Source organism: Staurois parvus, unplaced genomic scaffold (assembly GCF_062004578.1).
Source record: "Staurois parvus isolate SC_StPar_1 unplaced genomic scaffold, SC_StPar_1.0 ptg000154l, whole genome shotgun sequence".
Taxonomy (NCBI): Eukaryota; Metazoa; Chordata; class Amphibia; order Anura; family Ranidae; genus Staurois; species Staurois parvus.
Window position 1 is genome coordinate 25,462,814 of NW_028317950.1, and position 24,850 is coordinate 25,487,663.

Consider the following 24,850-nt stretch of genomic DNA (forward strand, 5'->3'; position numbering starts at 1 on the left):
GATAGTTTGAACCAGCTGAGATTCGAACCATCTATGGCCGGCTTTAGTCTTAAAGGTGGAAGTTTAGTAGATACAGTTAGATAAGATAGGACAGCTGGTGGTGATTGAAAGTGGAAATAAGTTGGTTACCCAACTATATTGGCAGAAATTAAACTGGAAAAGCAGTATTGAAGGTATTTTAATAGATTGTGTAATAAATTATTGAAAAAAGCACATCTGAGGCCTGGTTCACACCTATGCGTGTTGCAATCTGCTGCGAGAAAAAGTGTCCCTGCCCCTATCCAAAAACACAGCGACTGAAAGTTCATAGATGTGTCCGATAAGGAAACCATGTTAAATGGACTGTAGTGAGTTCCTGCAAAACGCAATAAACACTGAAAAATGCATAGGTGTGAACCAGGCCTAAAGGACAGGAAGGGGTACTGAAAAGCATGGTAAATCCAAGAAGAATTCTTGTTCCATGTATGAGTTGAGGTTATAAGTAACAAAGAAATTGGTTGATCAATGGAAGAGATTTGGGGAATCATTTATAATGTATTTTTCTCAATAGATTTTAAAAGAGGACCTAAAATGTGGAACTGTTGCCCAAAACAAGGCAAGTACTGAAAAAACAGCTAGTCATCAGTGTTGCCTGTAAGCTCCCTCTAGCTGATCTTTTCCCCATTACATACTTGTCCACAATGTCTCTATGTGGAGGTAACCATTTTGGTAGAGGAGAAGGCTTTAATTTTAATGTCAGAGATGCCTTCCTAATGACTGGTAAATTAATGACTGGTGGTATTTATTTCAGAAGCAGCAGGAGGTGCAGAAAGCCCAAATCCACAGATTGAATGAAAGCAGAAGCATGATGAGCCTTGTGCTGCAGCTCATCAGACACAGCTTCCCCTCCAGCAAGGAGAACAATGTGCAGTATAGTAGTGGCAACACCAAGTACTACTCCAAATCTTGTCAGTGTAGCAGTCAGAAGCATAGTGCCTCTGCCGTTTTACAACTATTAGGTTCAAGGTACATGAGTGCCTAGGCACAGAAGAACATTGCTATATTTCAGGAGGAATTCAATTCAAAAGGAAAATCTTTCAGGGTACTATACAGGCATAATTAACATTTCCATATGTTTCCTATGACATAGCAATTCTTCACAGTCTGAGTTCAGGTCAACTTTAAAGCAACAGTGGACGGATCAATGAAATCCCAGCAACCTCCAATGCTAACTTCACTTCTTTCAAACTGCACTTGGCTGAATATATAGAGGTGAAAATTAAAACTAGGAAATCCAACTAGTTTAGAATAGCCAGCTATTTTCTTGACTTTAATTAAATGTGTTTATGTGATTTTTGCTCCAATTATGTAAGTTTCATTTCTGAAGACAATACCTCTTCTAGAGCTCATGTTTGACAAAGCATGATAGTTGCTTCTCATCTCTAATTTCTATCAATATGAACTAAGCGATTCAACACATTCTGCATAGTACATGTTGATTGTTTCGGTCTCTTACCATCAGCCCTTTTGGACCTGGCTCCCCTTTTTGTCCCCTGAGTCCTGGAATACCCTGGAAAAAACACACGTAGCTGAAAGTCTTGAGAAAACAAAATGATCGATGTGGCTGACAATGCAAATACTCACATAGGGTCCTCTTGGTCCTGGAGGTCCATCTGGACCCTGTCTTCCTTTGTCTCCCTGAAAGTGAAGTCCAAATAGTACTTACTTAAAGAAATCATCTGTACAATTTGTTATTCATATACCTTTTCTGACTGCTATTTTGAGAACCAAAATTAAAAAAAAAAAAAAAATTAAAGAATGCAAAGTGGTCTGTCTAGATCACTCTGAATTAGCTGTGTTTTTTATGACTAAATGCTACTATCACAGTCAATGGCATGGGGTCCAAAGGCAAAAAACATATATATATACTTTATTAATGCATGCTACTTTAAAGTGTTACTAAACCCAAAACTGTATACTAGAGCAGGCAAAGTCTGTATATGCAGTAAAGCATGCTGGTTATACTCACTGTGGAACCTAAGGGGTTAATCCTCTGCATTGTGTAAAAATGCTGTTTGATCCTGACTTCTCTGATCCTCCCCTTCTTCCAGTGCCCCCCTCTTATCTCCTGATTAGAAATATGCTGTGGAGACACTCTACACATGCTCAGTTTGGTGTGCATTGCTAAACAGGGTTTTTTTTTTTCTTGGGAGAGTGCATGTGATCAGCACAAGGCCAATCAGTACTGTCCAGACAGAGGTCAGGGGTTCTGTATCCTCCTAGAGCAGAAAGAAAACTCCTCCTACAAGCTTTAACCAGAGCTCTGCTGAACACTGAAAGAAGTCACAAGACTGCTCTAACTGCTGATGAAAAAAGGTATTTAGCAGTTTATATTTGCTAAAATAATTGCATTTCCATGTTCTGTACACTGTGAGAGACCAGATATAGTGAATGCAGGGCATTCAAGCAAAGGCAACAAATCAGTAATGCCTCCTGAACACTCTTTTGATCTCACTTCCATATGGTTCTATGGAAACCAGAATCCTGTGCTTTCTGCATAAAGTACATTTTAGCATGGTTACAAATGTTTTACTTAAAGCAGCCATGCAATATGTTAAAATATATATAAAGTATATGCATAGCTATTGGATTGTGAGCTCCTAGGATCAGTCCCCCCTAACTCTTTTGTATTGAACTGTATCGTTGCTGTACTGTCTCCCTTTATATTGTAAAACACTAAGCAAACTGTTGGTGCTATATAAATCCTGTATTATAATAATAGTAATAACCCAACCTCTTACTTTGTATACAGTGGTAAAAGATCAAATCCCCAGTCGAGTTTTTCTTTTTGCTGTATGTAACCAATTAGGGACATTTGTGTTCATTTCCTGCTGCTAATACACAGCTGGAAGTGAGAGGAAATCTCTCCAGAGTGAGGGAATTCTCCTCAGACAATTGTCTTTGGAAAATTACCCCTTAACTACCGTTCTGGTGACAGCTGTACATTTTGGATGACCATCAATGACAATGGACTCCAGCACAGCAGGAACACAGACAGTAATACAACTTGATGGAGCTTTGAACCATTCCCTGCTCAAAACTAGAAACTTTGCTTCAGAGTAAAACAATATGCAAAAGAAGATTGTACAACAGCCAATCAGCAACTAGCTTTTGTTAAAATGACTACAAACTTAAACCTACTTGACTGCTAAGGAAATGGTGTCTGTAGACATTAGTTTCGTGATCCCGACATGGCTTTGGCGATTGGGAAGTGATGTAATGTGTATAGGGGACCCATGGACCTGTGGTTTCCCCTGTCTTACTAATTAGGTCCTAAAGAGTACAAATGAAATGTTTTGCTTTTCCTACCTTTGGTCCATGAAGCCCACGTGGTGGTCTGGATCCAGCTTTTCCTCTCTTGCCCTAAAGCCATAAAATAATAAATGAGGTTCAAAGTTTAAGGAAGTCTTATATCTATTTGTGATTGTGGAAACCTAAATGTAATCAATGGATGGTAATGCTTAAAAACCTTATTTTATTTGAAGTTACACATGTATGTGGGTTAATCAAATTTGTGGATACATTGTGGGACAAAAACAGTACAAGTTCTGTGAATGGTGAAGAGGGCAGAAGGGGGCAGGCAAGTGGCATAACCTTTCTCTCTATTAGCAGCTTCTGTTCACTCTCGCAGCACAGAAAGGTAGCCGCTCTGGGCATTGACTATGAAAGAGGCATAGCAAGGAATATTTTTACCAGAAGCAACTGTCTACAGGTAATGGGATACACACCATTACAGAGATGGCGTAAGTAATAAATGTAAAAATAAATACATAAAACTGTTGATCTTGTCTGAAATTGGGAGCAGTCCTATATCTCTGCACACTATGTATCATCTCATTAGGGCTATTTAGCCCTCCAAGTTCTGGAACGATTAGCCTTTATGTTGTAGAGATATGAGAGTAGGAGTGGATGAGTAGATTAACAAAAAAAAAAAACACTGGGTAGGGCTGTCACCATAAAAAACATGGGGTTGATTTACTAAAACTGGAGCATGCAAAATCTTGTGCAGCTCTGCATAGAAACTAATCAGCTTCCAGGTTTTTTGTTAAAGCTTAATTGAACAAGCTGAAGTTAGAAGCTGATTGGCTACCATGCACATCTGCACTAGATTTTGCACTCTCCAGTTTTAGTAAATCAACCCCTGTGTTGTTAGCCCACAACAGGGTTTACAGTTGGATCTAAGTGCATTTTTGGCAGCCCAGCTGGTAGTTTTCTGAAAAAACATGGCAAAACATGTATGCATTGCAGAGATGTACTATATGTGGTTTTTTTGCAATTACATACACTTAATCCTGGTTCACATCTGTGCGGGTGGTGCCGCTGCAGCACCCGCACAAATACCTGCAACCGCACCACCCACACAGAGGAATGCGGGACCCACAGGCGGGTGCCATTAAGTCTAATGGCATGCCGCCAGCACTGGAAATCGCAACCGTACTGGGAACCTCAGTTCCTGTGCGGGCGGCAATTTCCCAAGTAGCGCATGGACTTCTTCCCTGCATGTCATGGGGCACGGGAGTGCCCACGCAAATCGTGGCCTGCAAGACCGTACAGATGGGAACCAGGGCTTAATAACGACATGGTTCTGTTTTAACACTGTTAGGCTACGTTCACACTAGCCTTGTGTGCAGGCGGCAGAGAGGCGTTTGGGAAGCGTTTTTACCGCTTTCCAAACGCCTCTGCACCCTCTGCACATTACAGCACATGGTGCTGTTCTAACAGGAGCGTCGCGTCGCGGCAAAACGGACGCCTCTGGTCGAGTCAGGAGGCTTTGAAGCCTCCTATTCTCGTCTATGGTGCCGCTCCGCAAACGCCCGGCCGGCGTTTGCGGTGCGGTTGCGACGCGTTTGCGGAGCGGTAACACCACTCAAATGCATTATAGGCGTTTGTGGGGCGTTATTAACGCTCGGCAAACGCCTAGCAACCGCCGCTAAACCGCGCATGCGGCGTTTGCGGAGCGTTTGCCGAGCGTTAAAAACGCTCCGCAAACACCGGACCAACGCTTGCCAAACGCTATAGGGGCGTTTGGCAAGCGTTGGCAAAACAGCCTAGTGTGAACGAGCCCTTATGCACATTCAAAAAATTTAAGACAATGTGTGGGGTCAGGCTGTTGACAGGCAGACTACAGATTACTTTTTACCCCCTTGGTCAAGGTGAAAAATCAGACTCAGATAATGAAAATTTAAAGTGGTATTACACCCAAAACTATTTTTTTTTAAATTTTTTATTTTGAATAATCAGCATGACATTTCAAACATCAATACACATATTCACAACTTAGGATACAATAAGCCAAAACCAAAAATTTAACAAATTGCAATCATTAGATATAGTGGCTGCATTAGTTTTCTTTATTAAGCTTTTTTCTCCTCTGTTTTCACCTGGTGATCTGATCAGTAACGCACATACTGTACTAGAGTGCCTCCACTCTTGGAGAATTGTTAATCTGGGGAGTGGAGTGTTAGACGAACTAGCAGATTTAGATACACTAACAAATTGAAGCCACACTCCAGCTAACTTTTTATAAGGATAGAAAGCCTAAAAAGGAAATTTAATGCAGCCACCACATCTAAAATATATGTGCTGGCACTAAAGGACCGCCCTTGATATCCTGTCTAGTGAATGAAATCTAAAAGGTGCAGCGCTAAAGTAATGAATGAATCAATCAAATTAAATACTTCTAAAACATGTGCATATACACAAATAAATAATAAATGATGATAAGGTGAAAAGAAGCATATAAAGGAATACTTTTCACGGATTCACCAGCACTGGATGTCACCTGTTCACGGATTTATTTTCGGGACTTTTTTTATAACTATTGTTTATCGCGAATTGTGTCATTTGATATATGTTCACTATCAGTCGCTATTCAATTTTTTATCACCCAACGCTGACCATTCAGTGTCACGGATACCATCACCACACTTATTAGTATATTAATTATTGCTATATTAATAATTCATGAACTCTCACACTTTAGACTGGTAGCGCTGATCAGAGCGCGTCACTGTGTCTGCTTTTTAATATTGCTGCTATTCGTTCTATTGCTGCTTCTATTCACCTTTATTTATTATTTATTATTTACCTCATCATTTATTATTTATTTATGTATATGCACATGTTTTAGAAGTATTTAATTTGATTCATTCATTACTTTAGCGCTGCACCTTTTATATTTCAGCCACCACATCTAAGAATTGGTATGCCGTAATATAATAAATGTTTGGGTGTATTACTGCTTTAAATGATAGGTCGAATATACAACTCACATTAAAATGCTTTGAAACCGGTCTGTTGAAAGACGAGTTAAAGAAAACACAGTTAAAGGTGGAGTTACTTTAAAAATTCAGATACTATATCACTGATACATGCAACATGTCTTTGCAATACACAAAGGGCCATATGTGTTACAGTCCATCATAACAGCTATGCTTTCCCCTGTACTCATTATTAAGTTACCTTTCTGCCCAAACTGCCAGAAGACCCAGGTCGGCCATCTTTCCCTTTCTCGCCCTGTAGGGAAAAAATAGCAAGATTTCTGGATCACATGGTTACATGGTTAACCAATACAAAACAAGACTTTTAGGTTGATTTACTAAACCCGGAGAGTGCAAAATCTGGTGCATCTGTGCACGGTAGCCAGTCAGCTTCTAACTTCAGCTTGTTCAATTAAGCCTTGACAAAAAAAAAACTAAGCTGACTGGTTTCTAAACAGGGCTACACCAGATTTTGCACTCTCCAATTTTAGTAAATCAACCCCTTTTAGTCACCGACTAAGGACAATTATGTAAATAAGGAACTCTAAAGCCAGTCATATTTGCATTGAAATTTAGACGGTTCAGTAGGGACCAGATGAATTTCAATCCATGTATGGGTAGACTGGTTGTACACAAGTCAATGTATTGATCGACTTGTGTGCAACCAGCCTGTCAGGTTTTTCCCCAACAATCAGTACTGCTGGCAATAGCTGGCAACAGGACAAAAACAGAGAGAAGAATTGCTGTTTAAGCTACACATTAATCCTAGTTATTGCTTACAAAGGACTGGCGAGTGACAGCACTGGGCACAGCGCCTGTACAGCCAAGAACCAGCACAGTCACATGGGAGGGACAGGAGTGAGTATTGGGTATTTCTTTTGGCTCCCAACAGCTGAACAGAGAGGTGAGTATTAAAGGAAGGGGAGCATGTGCTGCTGGTGGTGCTGCTGTTAAAGTGAACATGTTGCTTTTCCCTGCAAAGGCAAAGTACAGGTTCACAATAAACTTTTTTTTAAAATTCTTATTTATATAATAAACATTTATTACAGTGTGTAGCCTTAGCACAGGTTCCCCAGAGCACTAGGGGTTCTCTAAGCAGAGAGCAAGACAGAAGCTGTATGCCTTCAGACTTTCTCTCTCTGATTGAATTTCGGACATAGCTAAATGAAAGAAGCAAAAGGGAGTGGAAGAATCCACTGTTTCAATCATTCAATTTTGTGCATGTATTTTAGCTTGTCCAATTAAACTCTGTATATCGCAGACTTCTTTCAATAAACCAGATAAAAATTGACAGATAAAAATGTCAACAGGAGACTAGAGCTCCACCTGCTAATTCCATATGAAAATATTAAGAAAGAAAACATATTTTTAAACATTTTATTACCTAATCCTGAGTTTAATATGTAAATTGATTATATTTAAAGCCCTGCAAGGGTAATCTTTAACATTGTTTTTCAGAATTCAGAGTTAAAACCACTATGCTTTCTGTTAAAACTAGTTGTTTTGTTATTTTGCAGAACAATTTTATAGAGAACATTAGATTACCTTCACTCCTTTCTGTCCTGAATTCCCCTCTGTGCCTGGATTTCCCATAGATCCCTGGAGATAGATAGATACATACGTTTGCACACTCTTTCTCTTTTCACTGATATACAGTATATATATATATATATATATATATATATACTTATTTATTTATATTTATTATATACACACACAGTATTGTGCTCCTTACCACTTGTCCCTGTACCCCTTGTTTTCCAGGTTGTCCCTTCTCACCAGGTTCCCCCTAGTACATGAAAACAGAGGCACCAGTGAGTTTGTCTAGTTAGTGTGTGTCGCTACATGTACTAATAAAGTTTGTTAAATCCTCACTTCTCTTCCAGGTATTCCCACTGTTCCAGTCTCACCAGTGACCCCAGGAGGTCCCTTAAAATAAAGAAGAATATTTTATGATTGTCCACTCCATGGTGCAAATGTCAGCACTGAAAATCTTAGTTCTTTACATTCTTGACCACCAAAATCTGATACTATAGTCATATGAAGATTCTTTTGGACTGAACTGCATTTTAATTTCTTATATTAAAGATTTCATTGAAGAGATCTTCCCATAAAAGTGTTGGGTACTTTAACCCCACAACCCCAGCTATTGCATAATCAAGTGAGGGAATCAAACATCTGCTTTGTCAGGAATGCAGTGAGTGGGATACAGATCTCTATGAGTTCATAAAAATGCCTAGAGTTTTTAGTCGATTTACTATGAAGTCGATAGAAATGTAATGTCAAACATGTACAGTAAATCTGCTGAGTTGCTGTATTTAGAGAACCCCAAAATACAAGCCAATTTGTTGTGCAGTTAGAAACTTGCCATTTTCACTACTGAATAGAGAGATTTTCTAAACTGAATGAATGCAATTAAAAAAATACATCTTACACTAAATAACAAATAATCACAAAACTTAAACAGTCAGTTAGGACTGCATTAAAACTATAGAAAATATTCAAAACTGCTATGTCTTGAAAATCCATCCCAACCCACCAAAACCATTCTCTGTTTTAGTAAAGCTTTGTACAGTCTTGCTAAGCACTTCCTCAAAAGATCTATTGACAAGTATTATCTAGAGAAATTGGCAAAGCTAAATGTCAGCACTAAAAATGTTCATATTGGAACCATTTTTTTTTACCTGGATTCCATTTAGGCCTTCACTTCCTGCTTCCCCCTTGTGTCCTTCAGGGCCAGGAAGCCCCAGAGGACCTTGTGAACCTTTACTCCCAGTCTGACCTGGTGGACCCTATAAAATGGTACAATATATTAGTGGACCTTAATAGCCCCTAATTCTCCCATTCAATTTGATCTGGTCTCCTTGCTCACCGGGACTCCATGATGACCCTGCTCACCCTTTTCTCCTCTCACACCAGGAGGTCCCTGAAAACAGAAAAACAATACTGTACAATAATGAAATGTAACCTCAGATATGAGCTCTTTCAATCACAGTCTATACATACCAATCCTCCTCTGGGTCCGGGATATCCAGTCACACCACTGGGGCCTACATCACCCTGCAAACATGAATACAATATCAAAATACTGTATGGCCTGTTTCTTAAACTGCTAATATAATTAGGTATCATAAAAATGTCTGTATAAAAATTACCTTCATTCCTGGACGCCCATCTAGACCAGAAGTACCTGGACGCCCTATTGCTGCCTGAAAATAAAAAAAAAAATATGTAGAAGCTTAGTTGCCAGTTCTCACTCTTCTGATTAATCATGAGACTGTCTGCGCTAAGTCAACTCTCCTATCAATTTTTATGTGTCATTTGGTTCACATACCATGTCTCCTGGTGGCCCAAGAGGTCCAGGAATTCCCATCAGTCCTGGTGGACCCTGGTGGACAGCAAGGTTAAAGTCAAAAAGCAACTGCAGTCAACAATTAAAATCAGTGAACTAATGCCATCCAGTTTACATTGCAAGATACTGTCCTCTTATTTGTTAAAATTTCCATTATACAAAACTCAAAAAAAAAACAAAGACAGACTTATTAAAAAAATACAGTGGCCTTGAAAAGCTGGAACCTTGGGTTTAGTTCCCACCAAAGCTTGCTTGTCAAAAGTTCTATCCACATGTAGGATTCCTTTGGTAAAGTCATTAAACTGTAATGTTAACTGGCTTTCATCCACACTGGTTGTAGCGTGTGTTCTCCTGTGTTACTGAGATAGAGACATTACACGCTACGCTGTAAACTTTTATGTATCTCTGCACTTTGTAAGGAGCTACAGAATTGGTCCACACTAAATAAATATGAAAAGAGACAGCCTGCAGCAGAGACAATGGATTGGTGTCTTTTCTGCCTACTCACTAGGAGCCCAACTTGACCTTTCTCTCCCTTCAGACCTCTTACTCCGCGCACTCCTGTAACACCACTTGGCCCAGGATTTCCAGTACTTCCAGGTGGTCCAATTTCTCCCTAATTTTATGTTAGATAGAGAATGTTATAGGCAAAAATGGTACAATTTTTAACCCACTTCTTACAGACACAACTTTTGGTCAAACCTTTTCTCCTAGAAGTCCAGGGTCCCCAATATCTCCAATGTCCCCAGTGTCCCCCTAAACACAAGAAAATATTATGTCAGAAAAAGCACTCAGATAACATTTCCTCCATGCTTGCAATCCTATGAGCAAAATATACCTCCTTCCCTGGCTCTCCTGGAGGACCTGGCAGTCCTTTTAATCCTAATTCTCCAGGGTCACCAACAGGCCCAAGGGGACCAGGATTTCCAGGAATACCAACATCTCCCTGAAAAAGAAAATCAACAGCAAAAGTTAACTGCAATCAGTCCTTCCAGTCTTCTGCCTGGACAGCATCAAAATGTTTATTTACTCTTCTTTGTATTTCTGAAGTTCTAAACCAACCAAGAACATGTCCCCATATGCAATAGTAGGTTTCCCTGCTCTGATCTTGCTTCCCATGCTTCCTATCAGTATAATGTAGTGGTAGGGTATGAGTTAGACAAAGTTTTAAGACAGTGGACTGTACATTATCTGCTCTCCTACTTCATGTAAAGCAGTATAGGTAAATGAGTTTAATTTAGGAATTTTCAGACTGCCATTTTAATTTAATAACATGGATATTTTGGAACAGTACTGTAACATTAACACGTATTACATTATCATAAGAATACCACATATGACCACTAGATGTTGATTAGAGTTGTTCAGCATATTTTAGAGTATACCTGGGCAGGATTCACATACCTTAAAAGTGTTTTTAATATAAGGAATGCAGATAAGAAACCCAACAAAAATCCTATTGCTCCTGTATACCCACCTGCTCTCCTTTCTTGCCAGAGGGGCCCTCACTGCCAACTGAGCCTGGTTCACCCTGGAAATAACAGACAAAGAGAAATTGAGTGTTCCAGCATATCCTTAGGTCCTTGATTACAACAAAGACTATCTTCTCTATGATATTCATACAAGGGTCACAAACGGCAGCGATTACCTGTTCCCCATCCAGCCCACTGACTCCTTGATCTCCAACTGGCCCAATGGCACCCTGCAAAGGTGTTAGCAGTTTACAAGTTAAATAAAGGTCTGTTTTGTTGTGACTAAGCTGAAATCTTAACATGAATCCATGTCATATGTATTAAAAACCAACAGAACACATGACTGTCCATTCTTTTTCAATTTGCAGCCAATGTTTTAATCTTCAAGATCCCTTGCTATCTGCTAAAAAAAAAGAACTACACTCAGGAACAAAAATGTAACCTGTAACATTCTGCAAGTCCTTAGAGGTAGAGGCTTCATTTGTTTTCTTTTTTCAAAACATTTTCAGCAAATACAGAAAATATCTGTTGATCTTGTCAGAAATGCAGTGTTCTTATCACTTCCTGGCAGCTGCACTAATGATAACAAATGTTGATGAACAAAGGTAGACACAAAAGCAGCGAGGAAACAATGTTATAATGCACTCATTTGTATATAACTGGCAATCAATTCACATTACTTTTATTAGCAATCACAAAAAATATATACTTATAAAAGGGATAGTTTCTCCCATTTAACCAGTTGTTGAGTATGTATACTCCCATGCTTTTGTGTTTGTGATAATTGCACTGAAGGTTTGCACCACACAATGCTCTTTTGTGAAGGTCAAAATACTGGGATTTGGTGGACATAAGTAATGGATATTAATAACTAATGGCTATAGGAGCAAATATTTTTTTGTTAACTATATAAGTAGTCCAGCCTGGGTAGCTGTCTCCATAGATACAGTGGAGCAGTAAACATAGCCACCCAGGGCCAGACAAAGAAAACTAATGCAACCACCAGATCTAAGGACTGGTACGCTGCAATATATTACATTTTTGTTTTTGGTTTGAAGACACTACCGTGCTAGAGAAAATACAGTAAAAATTTATGAAATCGGAACTAGTTCAGCCTGTTATTTACCAAGCTACACTGAAAAAATAAAATTTGGAGCATCACAGACTGTTATTGGCAGCACAGCTTTTATTTCAGACAAACTGTTAAATATGACTCAAAGATTTGCTTTTTTTCTGTACATACTTACCTTCTCATCTTTCTCTCCAGGGGATCCTTCTAGTCCTGGTGGCCCTTCACGACCCTGAATAATAATAAAATTGACAACAGAGAATTAATAGATCTATATCCTCTTAAATCAAACATGTCATTCAAACTAAAACTTACCCTCCCATCTTGTACCTACTGCTCTGATCCCTACCGTCTCCAAAATTGTTGGAAATTACTGACAATATCCAGTATTGATGGTATTCTTACACTTTAAGGTACGCACCAAATCCCACATGTGACAATGCTGGGGCCAGCCAGTTTATCACTTGGGCTCCTGAGTTCATTGTGGATTTGCAAAATTATATTGATATCCTAATTTAGTAAAGAGGTTTTACTGAACAGTTTTTTAGTGACTCATTGAACATAATACTCCTCCATAAGCCTGTTTAATATTTTTTTTTTGAATGTTGTGACCTATGGTGCTTACTCTACTGTAGTAATCTAATTCTATTAGTCAAATATTGTACAATTTATTTTTGGAGCTGAAATCAAACTTACTGGGTAACCTAAAGGACCAATTTCTCCTTGGGCTCCTGGTGGGCCTGGTTCTCCTATGGCCCCAGTTTTTCCCAGTTCTCCATCACATCCTGGATTACCAGGTGGGCCCTAAAGGAGATAAATATATATGTTATTTGAATGTTAACCTATAAAATTGGTAGCAAATGTCTTAAATGCACTTCCTATTTTCCTGTGAGAGCCAAGCTGACCCTAAGAAATGCCAAACCACTTACCGATACTCCAAGCAAGCCTTTGTCACCCATCTCACCCATACGACCCTGGAGATGCAGAAATAATGGGTGAAGTTACCAGTGGCATCAATAAAGCTCCTTCCAGTTTCCTTTTATGAATGTACTTTTTTTTTTGCATGGCCATGTTTGGATGTTTGTAGGTAAATTGAGCTACAAGACTTTAGGGAGGTTGAGAATCATGGGCTGTCAAAAGAGTCACAAGACCCTTTACAGGTCACTTAGCATGCAGCATTCCCCTCTTTATCTGCCATCTTTTGGTGGATTGTAGGGTACAAAGGTGAATTTAGATTTGAAATGGATTGCAGACTCCAGTAGACCATTCTGTATTTAATTTTCACAGTAATTGTCAATAATGTATTTAATTTTCACAGTAAATATCAGTAATTCTGAATAAAGCAGTAAAGCGAACACAGACTGTTAACCATATGTGCCTAAGGACAGGGCTCTCTTTAATGCTGGGCAAAAGGGGCAGCTGCCCTGGGCCCAGCCATTGTTGTGGGGCCCAAAGCAGCTGAGCTACCCCTTGAGCCCATACTACCCGCAAATAGTTGATAAGTGGATTTGGCTATCACTCAGGAGATGAGGGCAGAATTTAATGTTGGGGATGGTGGTGATTGGTTTGGTGTTATGTCTGCAGCCTGTGCGGTGACTGGCCAGCTCAGTAAGGTAGACCTTGCCTGGGGAGAGCACCTGTCAGTCCCGAGCACAGTTGCACTCACATCTCTCCCTTACCATTTCTGACAAGTTGAAAACCACTGGCCAACTGAAGAACTTCTTCGCTGGAGGGTTTGGTGGGGTGTGCCTGGTGTTCGCTTGACACCCTCTGGACACTATCAAGGTGAGACCACTGGGGAGGGCAAATCAGGGGTCTGTGAAGGGAGGGAGCTCTGTGTAATGATGAGGGTAGCATGGGGGAGGGGGTCCTGTGTAATGATGGAAGGGGGGTCCTGTGTAATAATGGGGTGTAGTATGGGGGGAGGAGATCCTCTGTAATGATGGGGGAGTATGGGGAGGGGGTCCTGTGTAATGATGGGTGTAGTATGGGGGGTCCTGTGTAATATTGTGGGTAGTATGGGGGAGGGGGGTCCTGTGTAATGATTGGGGTAGTATGGGGGATGGGTCCTGTGTAATGATGAGGTGGTATGGGGGTCCTGTGTAATGATGGGGGTAGTATGGGGGAGGGGGTTCTGTGTAATGAGGGGAGTAGTATGGGGAAGGGGTCCTGTGTAATGTGAGAGCGAAATTGCAAGGGAGGGAGAAGAAAATGTTTGCCCAAGGTCCAATCAATATTAAAGATGGCCCTGTCTAGGGAAGCATAATCTCTAAATATTTCCCTGAGTATGTGCAGCACTGCAGAATGCATTACACTGTGCCACCAATCTGCATGTTAAGCTGCACTTGACCCTATAACTCAAAGATTTAACAAATTGTACTGGAGCCTTTAAGTATGTTTAAATTAGAATATGGAACATTTTTGTAAAGTATAGCAATTTCAAATGGAAAAATGTCTAAAAGAGGGATTGTTAAGAATGGTGGCTCATGGGGCATTTGCTTCCTAGCATCCTTCCAATACTATCGCTAAAACTCAGCATTTAATTGCTAACATATACAATCTTCAAACGTTAATGAACTTATTAAATAGACAACAAAAAAATTAAATAGATTAAGCAGGCCCATTATGACCTAGCCCAGGATGTAATAAACTCAAAAGTGACATTTTTGAAAGATGAAGAAGATTAATACCTGTGGCCCAGTGGGTCCCCTTTCCCCGGGAGGACCTGGAGGCCCCTGCATGAGAAAAAAACATTATTTAATCATAGATAAAACACCTATACAAATACAAGAACACTATCACACCCACTACATTTATGCACTATTTGCGTGTGGTCATGGCTGGCATTAAGGCAGCCTATTCATTTTGATTTAGCTGCCAACATACTGCAATCTACTGATATTCAGACATGCACTATTTTTTTAATGCAGCCCCTACAATAAACAGATGATTCATGTGGTGCACTACAAAGTGATTGTGATGTGCTTTGCAGCCTTGGTGCACTGGGGTGCCATTTCAAAGGAATGCAAGCGCAGCACACATTACTGTGTCACACCACAATGCACTACTGTGAATGGGTCCTTAAAGTGGTACTAAACCCAGGACCCTGCATTCACTATATCTGGTCTCCCACAGTACACACAACATGGAAATGCAATTATGTTAGTAAATATAAATTGCTAAACACATTTTTTCATCAGCAGTTAGAGCAGTCTTGTGACTTCTATCAGTGTTCAGTCTAGCACATGTTAAAGCTTGTAGAAGGAGTTTTCATTTTACTCTAGGAGGATGCAGAACCCCTGAACTCTGTCTGGACAGTGCTGATTGGCCCTGTGCTGATCACATGCACTCTCTCAAGAAAAAAAAAAACCTCTCTAGCAATACACACCAAATTGAGCATGTACAGAGTGAATCCACACGATATGTCTTATCAGGAGATAAGATGGGGACACTGGAAGAGGGGGAGGATCATAGAAGTCAGGATCAAACAGCATTTTTACACAATGCAGAGGATTAACCCCTTAGGTTCTACAGTGAGTATAACAAGCATGCTTTACTGCATATACAGACTGAATTTACTTTAAAGGAATTTTAATTGTTAAAAATAACAAACATGTTATACTTACCTGTCTGTTAAATGGTTTTGCACACAGCAGCTTCAATCTTCCTTTTCTCGAGTCCCCCACTGGTGCACCTGGCTCCTCTCCCCTGCCGAGTGCCCCCATAGAAAACTGCTTGATATGGGGGCCCTTGTGTGGGCTTGCTCCTGCGTCAGCTCTGTGTGTCCGGAGTTGGCTAGACTCCTGCTCCATCCTCGCTGGCTGTAACTGACATCAGCAAGAGACAAGGGCTCCCACTGCTGTGTTGGAGCCAGCAAGGAGGGAGAGAGCCAGGAGACCCTCTGCTCTTGTGCACATCATGGGGGGGGGGGGGGGGGGGGGGCTGCATACAGAAGGTTTTCTACCTTAATGCATTATGGTAAAAAAAAAACCTTCTGCCTTTAGAACTACTTTAAAGTAAAAATGAACCCATCTGGATGGTAAGCTCTGGGAACGCACCATTTAATGCTGGCAATGCTGAGTTTATTTTTTTGGAAGCTATTAAAGCTGAGGATTAGGGATGAGGGAAAGTAAAAGTTTTTAATTACTTAAAAATTTTAGCAAAATTTCAGTGGCAAAACTTCACCTTTTTTTGCAAAATTCATTGGTATCACTGAGGAAGCGGAAATGAAGGTGATATTTGTTGTTTTTAGGGATTCACTGAGATTTAGATGACTCCTGAGCCATACTGAAGCTTCTTTTAAAGTTTTTGTATCTTTTCCTGTGACAAAATAGCCCCTCTTTAGCCTCATCATTTTACTTTTTTTACACAATGAAAAAAAAAATGAGTGAGCAGAAAGGTAAAATAAAACAAATGTAAACAGACAGCATACAAATATAAAAAAGGGGAAAAAAAGCTAATACAATAAACACTAAATACAATAAACAAAAACACAACCTTAAATATAACTCCCCCCCAAAAAAACACACCCAACCTAAGCCCCTCAATGACACAAACTTTCCCAACAAACTCATATTCAGCGAAATTACATCTATACACAGACTTTCATATATGTGCGGTTTTTTAACTCCCAAAATTATTCCTATTTATATTACACAGAATGTAAGAGGATGACCTGAAATGCACAAAGATAAATGGGGACACCCAAAACTCTAGGAGGACAGGAATTGTTGTGGATTATTGCAATGAACACTCCCACTTGAAGTATAGGAAACATATATGATTGGCTCAAATAAAACTGATAGTGCTGCTCTAAGCAGAGACACACATCTCCCCACCGGTTGCAGTGGAAGGGAGATGGCGTCAGTGCACCATTCAGAAGTGTAAGAGCATTATCAAAGAGAAGAAAAGGCGCCGCTCACCATCCCTGTGCATTAGCATGTAGATGAATGTGGCCTCAGCCAGCGCCGCTCACAGGGCTGCTGTTAGAAACCACAGGGCCCCATACAGCCAACCTAAAAGGCCCCCCCCAAAAAAAAACAAAAAACATAGTTTACTATGCCTCAGTTATGAATGAACACAATGATTGTTCAGTACTGATCACTCATTGTGTTCATTAAGGAAAAGAAGGGGCTGATAAATGTGACATATTTACCAGACCCCTCCCCCACTCTCCATCCTGAAGAATCCTATTGTGTGCATGCATCTGCCAGTGGGAAAGAGAGGAGGGAATCCGGCAGCACTGTGGGGGTGGGGGCATATAGGGAGGCCTGGACAGCAGGGGAAAACGTATGGCGCACAGAGAGGGTGATGGGTGTGGCGGGCTTGGGGGCTCAATTACTGGATCCCCTGAATGGCTCTCTCTGCAGCAGCTGAAAGTGTACAGAGAGGAGAAGAAGCCAGCTTTCAGCTGCTGCAGAGAGAGCCATACAGGGGACAGGTTCCAGTAATTCCCATCCCCCCCAATGATGATCACCCTCCCTGCCCACATCTGATTCACCCAGCTGCCTGGGCCCCCCTGCTGGCCTGGGCCCCGTACAGGAGGACTGGTGTTACACCCTTATCCACAGCCCTGGCCGCTCAAGACATGTTTTGAGGTGTCACCTCTGTGACCAAGCCCTGGTGTGTGGGGCAAAACACTGCACAGCACTTGGTTGGTGAGTGGCGCATTTTTTTCTCTTTGCTAATGCTCTTACACCTCTGAATGGTTCTCTTTGATATGTGATTGTCTGTCTTTCCCTATCAGGCTCCACCTATAACTAATATATCACATTGTGGTGAAACATGACCTTTCAATGATATGATATGTCACTATTTAATTTGTCCTATTTCTGGTCTGTGTTTTGTATTGCGTTCAAAGTGTAAAGTAATAATTTACCTTTGGACCAGCTTTGCCTGGTGGCCCTGGAATTCCGGGTGGTCCAATCTCTCCCTGTTAATGTAAAAAGAAAGTCAGATGCAGCAAGATTTTCATACCCTTACAGTAATCTATACGTTTAGGAATAGAGCACGTGGGCAACATCCTGCAGTACAGATACAGTATGTGAACACTGTAGACATGTAGACCTTCCAATTGTACCATTTTAACTGGTATAGTACTGGTTTTTAAACTCCAAATCCTAGGGCAAGTACTGGTGTATACCAGGATTTATCAGCTGTACCTTGACTGACAGCTGAACTGCAGATTTCAATGGGTGAGTGGCTCCTCCTATCTAAATTGCATGGTTTCTGCTTACTAAACACTTTAACCATTTATTATTCTCTGGTAAACTTTAATTTTTACTCTTGAATTATACCTGGCAGGGTCCCATTTGTAGCTTTGGAATCCTTGACATTCAAAGAATGATGGCATTTGGTCAATTGTATTGCACATTTTTGAGAGTCTATATGCAAATTGTTTTATATCATTGATTCAATTAAAAATATTAAACTTTTATTTTGCAAATATGGTCCTGTCTTTTGCCAGGAGAGAGGGTGAGGTTATATCTCTCTTTTGTGACCCAATCTGCTATCTTTGTAAAGTGATCTTCCTGTTATTTGGGTCTATATGACAACATCAGCTCTAAATCGGCCTGCAGAATGCTACAGAAGCTACTTAGTGCTTGTCACCTTCTGGCTTTAAGGGTTAAATAAAAAGAAATACACAATTCTTTTTTCTAGTTCTGAACATAAAAAACACAGAGAAATATATTTTTAAATATCTGGATCTTCCATATACTGTACCTTCTCCCCAGGATGTCCTGTCCGGCCTCTTTGACCTGATGAACCTGGCAAACCCTAGGGATAAAGGATATTAATGTTTTATTTTCTTACCTCAAAATCAAAATACCACACAGTTTCCCCAACAAGATTTCCACCATTTTAATGTATTTAGAAAATGTAACAGTTTAGTATGATATTGAAAAAAACAGCTTTATACCAGATGGAGACAATTACCAACCACCAAAAGTACAACTGAAAATAATTTATGGCTTAAAGCCTAATTTTCTAATAATTCAGGTTAATTTTTTTAATTTTAAATAAAGTGAGGGAAGAGTTGCAATTTCTGTCATCTTATAATTATTTCTTTCAATGACACCATTGCATACACTGACCCTCGTTTGCTGTCCTTGCGACACCTTTTTAAGAAAGTCAGAGTTGATGTGAAGATGGATGGAGCCAAATACAGGGAAATCTTAGAAGGAAACCTGATAGATTCTGCAAAAGACTTGAGACTGGGGTGGAGGTTCACCTTCCAGCAGGACAACGAACCTAAACATACAGCCAGAGCTACAATGGAATGGTTTAGATCAAAGCATATTCATGTGTTAGAATGGCTCAGTCAAAGTCAAGACCTAAATCCAATTGAGAATCTGTGGCAAGACTTGAAAATTGCTGTTCACAGATGATCTTCATCCAATCTGACAGAATTTGAGCTATTTTGCAAAGAAGAATGGGTAGAAATGTCACTCTCTAGATGTGCAAAGCTGGTAGAGACATCCCCAAAAAGACAACGCTGTAATTGCAGAGAAAGGTGGTTCTACAAAGTATTGACTCAGGGAGGCTGAATACAAATGCACACCACACTTTTCAGATATTTATTTGTAAATAATTTTGAAAACCATTAATCATTTTCCTTCCACTTCACAATTATGTGCCACTTTGTGTTGGGCTACCACATAAAATCCCAATAAAATACATTTATGTTTTTGATTGTAGCATGACAAAATGTGGAAAATTAAAAGGGGTATAAATACCTTTTCAAAGCACTGTACTCTATTCCACTAAATGTGTACTTTTAAAATATGCACATTACATACTTACATACATGCCCACAGGCCCCTGCTGTCCTTCAGGCCCTTGTTTTCCAGTAAAGCCCTGCAAGATATAGACATGTAATTATATGTTTTGTTCAAAGCAATGTCAACCAATTCAATCGCATGTCAGTAGAATATTATTTTATAAATGTACCTGGGACTTGGAATGGAAAAACTAGTGAAAAAAATAAGAGGTGAACAGCTAACTTTTCCTGGAGAAAATGTTGTTTCAGGCTCTATCTAGTGCTAATTTTATGCCCAACGGGTTACATTTTCTCTGGTGAAGGGGAGGATCAGTCAGTCTGCTCTCTGGCTATGCACCTTCATGAACAATTACAAAAATCTGTGTAGACGTGGCTAGCACTGCTGGGAGCCTAGATTCATTGTATCCAGGAACGGTACATATTTTAATCCGTATTTATCTTTCCTAGAAAGACTGTGAACTGTAGGTATGCTTAAAAAATAAAAGACAATTAAAATGAATTAAGCATATAAAATATAACAAAAGTGCTTGAAGATGGAGGGAAAAAAAACCTGACTGGGGTTTAACCATTTCCTACTCTGTTCAAATCTAAACAATAAGGTTCCATTGACACTTGTGCGACTTGTCATGCTACTTGGGAAACAATGTTACCTGACAAGTCGCAGCTCATTGTTTTCAGAGGCACCTGTTTGGATCTATGCGACTCGCAGCGACTTTGAAAAGGTTCCTGCACTACTTTGATGTGACTTTTATGTGACTTGAGTGCTAGAGAGTGTAAAGTTGCATCAAAAGTCACATCAAAGTTGCACTCCATACTTGCACTGGAAAAGTGTGAATGACGACAAACGTTTTAGATTTGGATACACAATAAGTGGAATCCATGCTTCAAGCAGGAAGCGTTTCATATCTGACTACCAAGGTTCTGTTACTGCTATATAATAGTAAATTGCAAGCAATAAAAAAATGTAGCCATGATATGCAAATAGGAATCGCTATTAACACGTGTCTGTGTGTTGGTATTTTTCAAAAGCAAAACTGGCAGAACAAAATATGTTCAATAAACTTTTAATCCTATAGAAGGATATGATGCAGACTACAGCCTAGCCCTCTAAATGTGAAACACTGGCATCTGGAGAACAGTGGTCCCTAGATCATTAACAATTAGAAATCTATTCTAGCCATAGATCCAGAGATGTCCTACTGAGTACACATTGGAGATGTCTTCCTGACCTCTAAAGTAGGCAGATAGGTCATATTCTCATAAGACAGTTACCTTTGTAAAGGAGTTAATTTTATATGAAACAGCATAAATAATTATCAGACTAAAAGTGGCTGTAAGCCCCGGTTCACACTGGATCCGACTTTGAAGTCACTTGAAGTCGCACACTTTCAAAGTTGGATGGCAATGTGACTTCAGGCGCGACTTGATAGATATCTCAGCAGTGGCATCACTGGGGTTTGTGTCACCTGGTACCGTAAAACATAGTGTCACCCCCCCCCCCGCGCGCACGCGCACACACACCACGTTTTACAGCCACCACTACACCAGCGTGACTCTTCCCCCAAGGGCTGGATATTAGCTTGTCTGATGTGGGGGTGCAGTAAAAATGTCAGGAGGACAGAGGATGCAAGGTCAGCAGTGCAGTGTATAAGAGTTGGTAAAGCAGTGTACAAGGGGTCTGCAGGGCAGAGGACAGGGTTGACAGTTTGTAGGGCAATGTACAGGAGCCATTAGTTTGTAGGGCAGTGTACAGATTTTTATCAGGGCAGCGGACAGTGGTCAGCAGGGCAATGGACAGAGGGTCAGAAGAGCAGCAGACAAAGGTCATCAGGGCAGTGTACAGGGGGTCAGCAGGGAAGAGGGTAAGGTCCGCAGTTTGTACGGCAGTGTACAGGAGCCATTAGTTTGTAAGGCAGTGTACAGAGGTTTATCAGGGCAGGGGACAGGGGTCAGCAGGACAATGGACAGGGGGTCAAAGGGCAGCAGACAAAGGTCAGCAGGGCAGTGTACAGGGGGTCAGCAGGGCAGCAGACAGATGTCAGCAGGGCATTGTACAGTACAGCGGTCAGCAGAGAAGAGGGGTCAGTGATGGCAGGGCACTTAGCAAATCCCTGCCCAGCAGAAATCCCCCCCCACCCCAATTCTAATACAAATATCCTCCCCATCCCCCCTGCCAGAACAAATCCCCCCCCCCAACCAAATCCTTCCTCCTAACACATACCCTTCCCCGATTTTCTCCTTCCAGTTCACCCCTCATCCCCCTCCCCCATTGTGTTCCCAGTACAATTTCCAATCCCCCTCCCTCTGAATCTTACAGGCTTCCTGCCTGTACAGAAGTGGCAAGAGAAGTGGCAGTGGCTCAGGCTGAGCTGTGCTCTCTGTCCTGTCATAGCAGATAACACTGGATCGCTCAAACATCAGACTGTACACTGTATGATTACCTATCTACATTTCCTGCTACCGGGAAAACAGCAGTCCTTGAAGCAGATGGGGGTGGGTAATCATACAATGCACAATTCGATGTTAGAGTCACCCAGTGTTATCTGCTGTATGACGCCATTGGCGGCCTCGGCTGTTGATCACCTGGTGATTCTCCGCCGGCACCCAGTGATCGCCGAGCATTACTAATGGGGGGGAGAGTTCTGTATGAAAACAATACAGATCTCTCCCCTGTCAGCTCCTGCACACTGCTTTGTATGGCTCTGTATAGCAGAGCCATACAAAACAGTGTGTTTACATAGTAAAGCACACAATAAAACACACACATCCCACAGTTAACCCTTTGATCTCCCCAGATGTTAACACCTTCCTGCCCAGTGTCATTAGTGCAGTGTCAGTGCTTTTTATTAGAACTGATCACTGGGGATGTCAGTCAGTTTGCCCCCAGTGTCAGAATGCCTGCTGACCGCCGCCATTACTAGTATAAAAAAAAAAAAAATTCCAGTATATATACTGCCATTTGTAGGCGCTATAACTTTCACGTAAACCAATTAATTTACACATATTGGGATTTTTTTTAGCAAAGACGTAGCAAAATACATTTTGGCCTAAATTTATGCCGAAATTCGATTTTTTAAATTTTTTACTGGACATGTTTAATAGCAAAAAGTCAAAAATATAGTTTTTTCTCTCAAAATTGTCAGTCTTTTTTTTAATAGCGCAAAAAATAAAAAATGCAGAGGCGATCAAATACCACCCAAGAAAATTGTCAGTTAAAGTAATGCAGCGCCGTATCACAAAAAATGGCCTGGTCAGGAAGGGGGGGTAAATCCTCTTGGAGGGCAAGTGGTTAAAGAACGCAATACTAACACAAGCAATGTTAGTGCGGCAATCTCCCCTGCTGTGCTATTGTGTTCTGACAGGGGGACTGTCCCCCCGCAGGAACACACTTATCAGTGATAATTGGCTGCCAGCTCTGATCGGATGCTGGGTTTCCAGCACGCCCGTTCGACAGAAGCTGGTTGTGAGACCGATTTTCTGTTGGACAGGCAGCCGTACACACTGACCAAATGTCATCTGGTTACTACTGAACTGGCCAATATATGGATTGTGTGAACCCAGCTTTAATGATAATGTATTTTATGTTTGGCCCAAGACAATTCCCCTTATTCCAATGAGGCCCAGGAAAGTCAAAAGATGGGACCCCCCTGCTCTACGGTATGGCCTACCATCAAACCAAGCTAAGCATACAGTTATTCACCTTCAGTCTTTCCAGCTTACAAATAAATATGTGATGTACTGTGTTAGCCAGGAATAAATACAATGTTAGAGAAGATAAAAAGTATTGTCACAGTGATACCTTGCACAGGTTAGCTACAAATCTTAAAAAAAAGCAGCATACAATCAAAAAGGCTCTAACGTTACACTCTCTTACTCTTTCTCCCAGAGGTCCTGGCTCCCCGTCCATTCCTGGTCGACCTGCAGGACCCTAAAATAAGACAGAATAAAAAAAGGCAAACTTAATTTCTATTTCTTTTTTTTTTTTTCAGAAAAAAAGTGCACAGTGCCATGAAGTGCTGCGATTAGTTGAAAACAATTGGAGTTCAGTGCATGGAGTAGGCTAACTGATGCATGCTAATTTCTGATTGTTTGCTATTGGTTACTGCTCATCACTGCTCTTTGTGCAAAGTCATCAAAATGAAATTACCTAATGCTGGGAAAGAAATTATACATACTCACGCCTCACAACCATCCTTACTTTGGCAGAGTTGTCATTGACTTAACATAATCAGCAATAAAGAATTAAATGTTTTTTATTTCAAACATACACTGTAGTAAAAAGAAATATACAAAAGATACATTTTAAGTTGGTGATGTCTTCCTGACCAAGATCAATTAAGCAATTATTGCTAAATGTATATTGATAAAAAAAAATTCTCTATCGTCTACTGAGGATCACAGCTTGATAGTATGAAACTTAGGTGCCTCCTACAGGAGAAATGGACGCTAGGTACGTAGAAAACTGAACGCCACGCCCCCTAGAAGCTATAACCCCTTCCACACCAATCCTGATTAGTTAACTTAGGACTCATGCACACTATCTCTGGTGACTGGCATTTTTCTGCACTTGATGAACACCAGTCACCACAAGGTGACATAGAAAGCAATTTTTTCTATGTGCCAATGCTGTTGTGATTTGCAGTGCGATAGGGTTAGAGTTCTGGACCATCTGTCTATTCAGGATTGTTGGTATCAGGAAGAATCAAAGCTTTCAATCAAAATTCTAGAGTTATGAGCAATTTGTCTATAGTTACTTTGCTTGAACCCACTTCTGACGGGTCATATGGTCTGGGTTCAATCGGACAATGCCATAGCTGTAGCTTACATCAATCTTTAGGGGCAACATGAGTGTTTCAGAGGCAAGGCAGGTAAAGTCTA

At 40.6% G+C, this 24,850-nt stretch overlaps 1 protein-coding gene across 1 annotated transcript in view; it reads right to left on the reverse strand.

Annotated features, from left to right (window-relative positions):
- LOC149463689 (uncharacterized) overlaps positions 1 to 24,850 on the reverse strand; it is a 144,871-nt gene that overhangs the window by 6,665 nt on the left and 113,356 nt on the right. The window contains exons 32-56 of the mRNA XM_089675332.1: positions 23,847 to 23,900; positions 19,996 to 20,049; positions 18,916 to 18,969; positions 18,071 to 18,124; positions 14,883 to 14,927; positions 13,122 to 13,166; positions 12,889 to 12,996; positions 12,371 to 12,424; positions 11,300 to 11,353; positions 11,129 to 11,182; positions 10,490 to 10,597; positions 10,354 to 10,407; positions 10,160 to 10,267; positions 9,634 to 9,687; positions 9,455 to 9,508; positions 9,306 to 9,359; positions 9,172 to 9,225; positions 8,984 to 9,091; positions 8,175 to 8,228; positions 8,035 to 8,088; positions 7,845 to 7,898; positions 6,502 to 6,555; positions 3,349 to 3,402; positions 1,624 to 1,677; positions 1,496 to 1,549 (exon numbers count right to left, since the gene is read on the reverse strand). Coding sequence (XP_089531458.1) covers positions 1,496 to 1,549; positions 1,624 to 1,677; positions 3,349 to 3,402; positions 6,502 to 6,555; positions 7,845 to 7,898; positions 8,035 to 8,088; positions 8,175 to 8,228; positions 8,984 to 9,091; positions 9,172 to 9,225; positions 9,306 to 9,359; positions 9,455 to 9,508; positions 9,634 to 9,687; positions 10,160 to 10,267; positions 10,354 to 10,407; positions 10,490 to 10,597; positions 11,129 to 11,182; positions 11,300 to 11,353; positions 12,371 to 12,424; positions 12,889 to 12,996; positions 13,122 to 13,166; positions 14,883 to 14,927; positions 18,071 to 18,124; positions 18,916 to 18,969; positions 19,996 to 20,049; positions 23,847 to 23,900 — 1,548 coding nt within the window. The remainder of the gene's footprint in view (positions 1 to 1,495; positions 1,550 to 1,623; positions 1,678 to 3,348; positions 3,403 to 6,501; positions 6,556 to 7,844; positions 7,899 to 8,034; positions 8,089 to 8,174; positions 8,229 to 8,983; positions 9,092 to 9,171; positions 9,226 to 9,305; positions 9,360 to 9,454; positions 9,509 to 9,633; positions 9,688 to 10,159; positions 10,268 to 10,353; positions 10,408 to 10,489; positions 10,598 to 11,128; positions 11,183 to 11,299; positions 11,354 to 12,370; positions 12,425 to 12,888; positions 12,997 to 13,121; positions 13,167 to 14,882; positions 14,928 to 18,070; positions 18,125 to 18,915; positions 18,970 to 19,995; positions 20,050 to 23,846; positions 23,901 to 24,850) is intronic.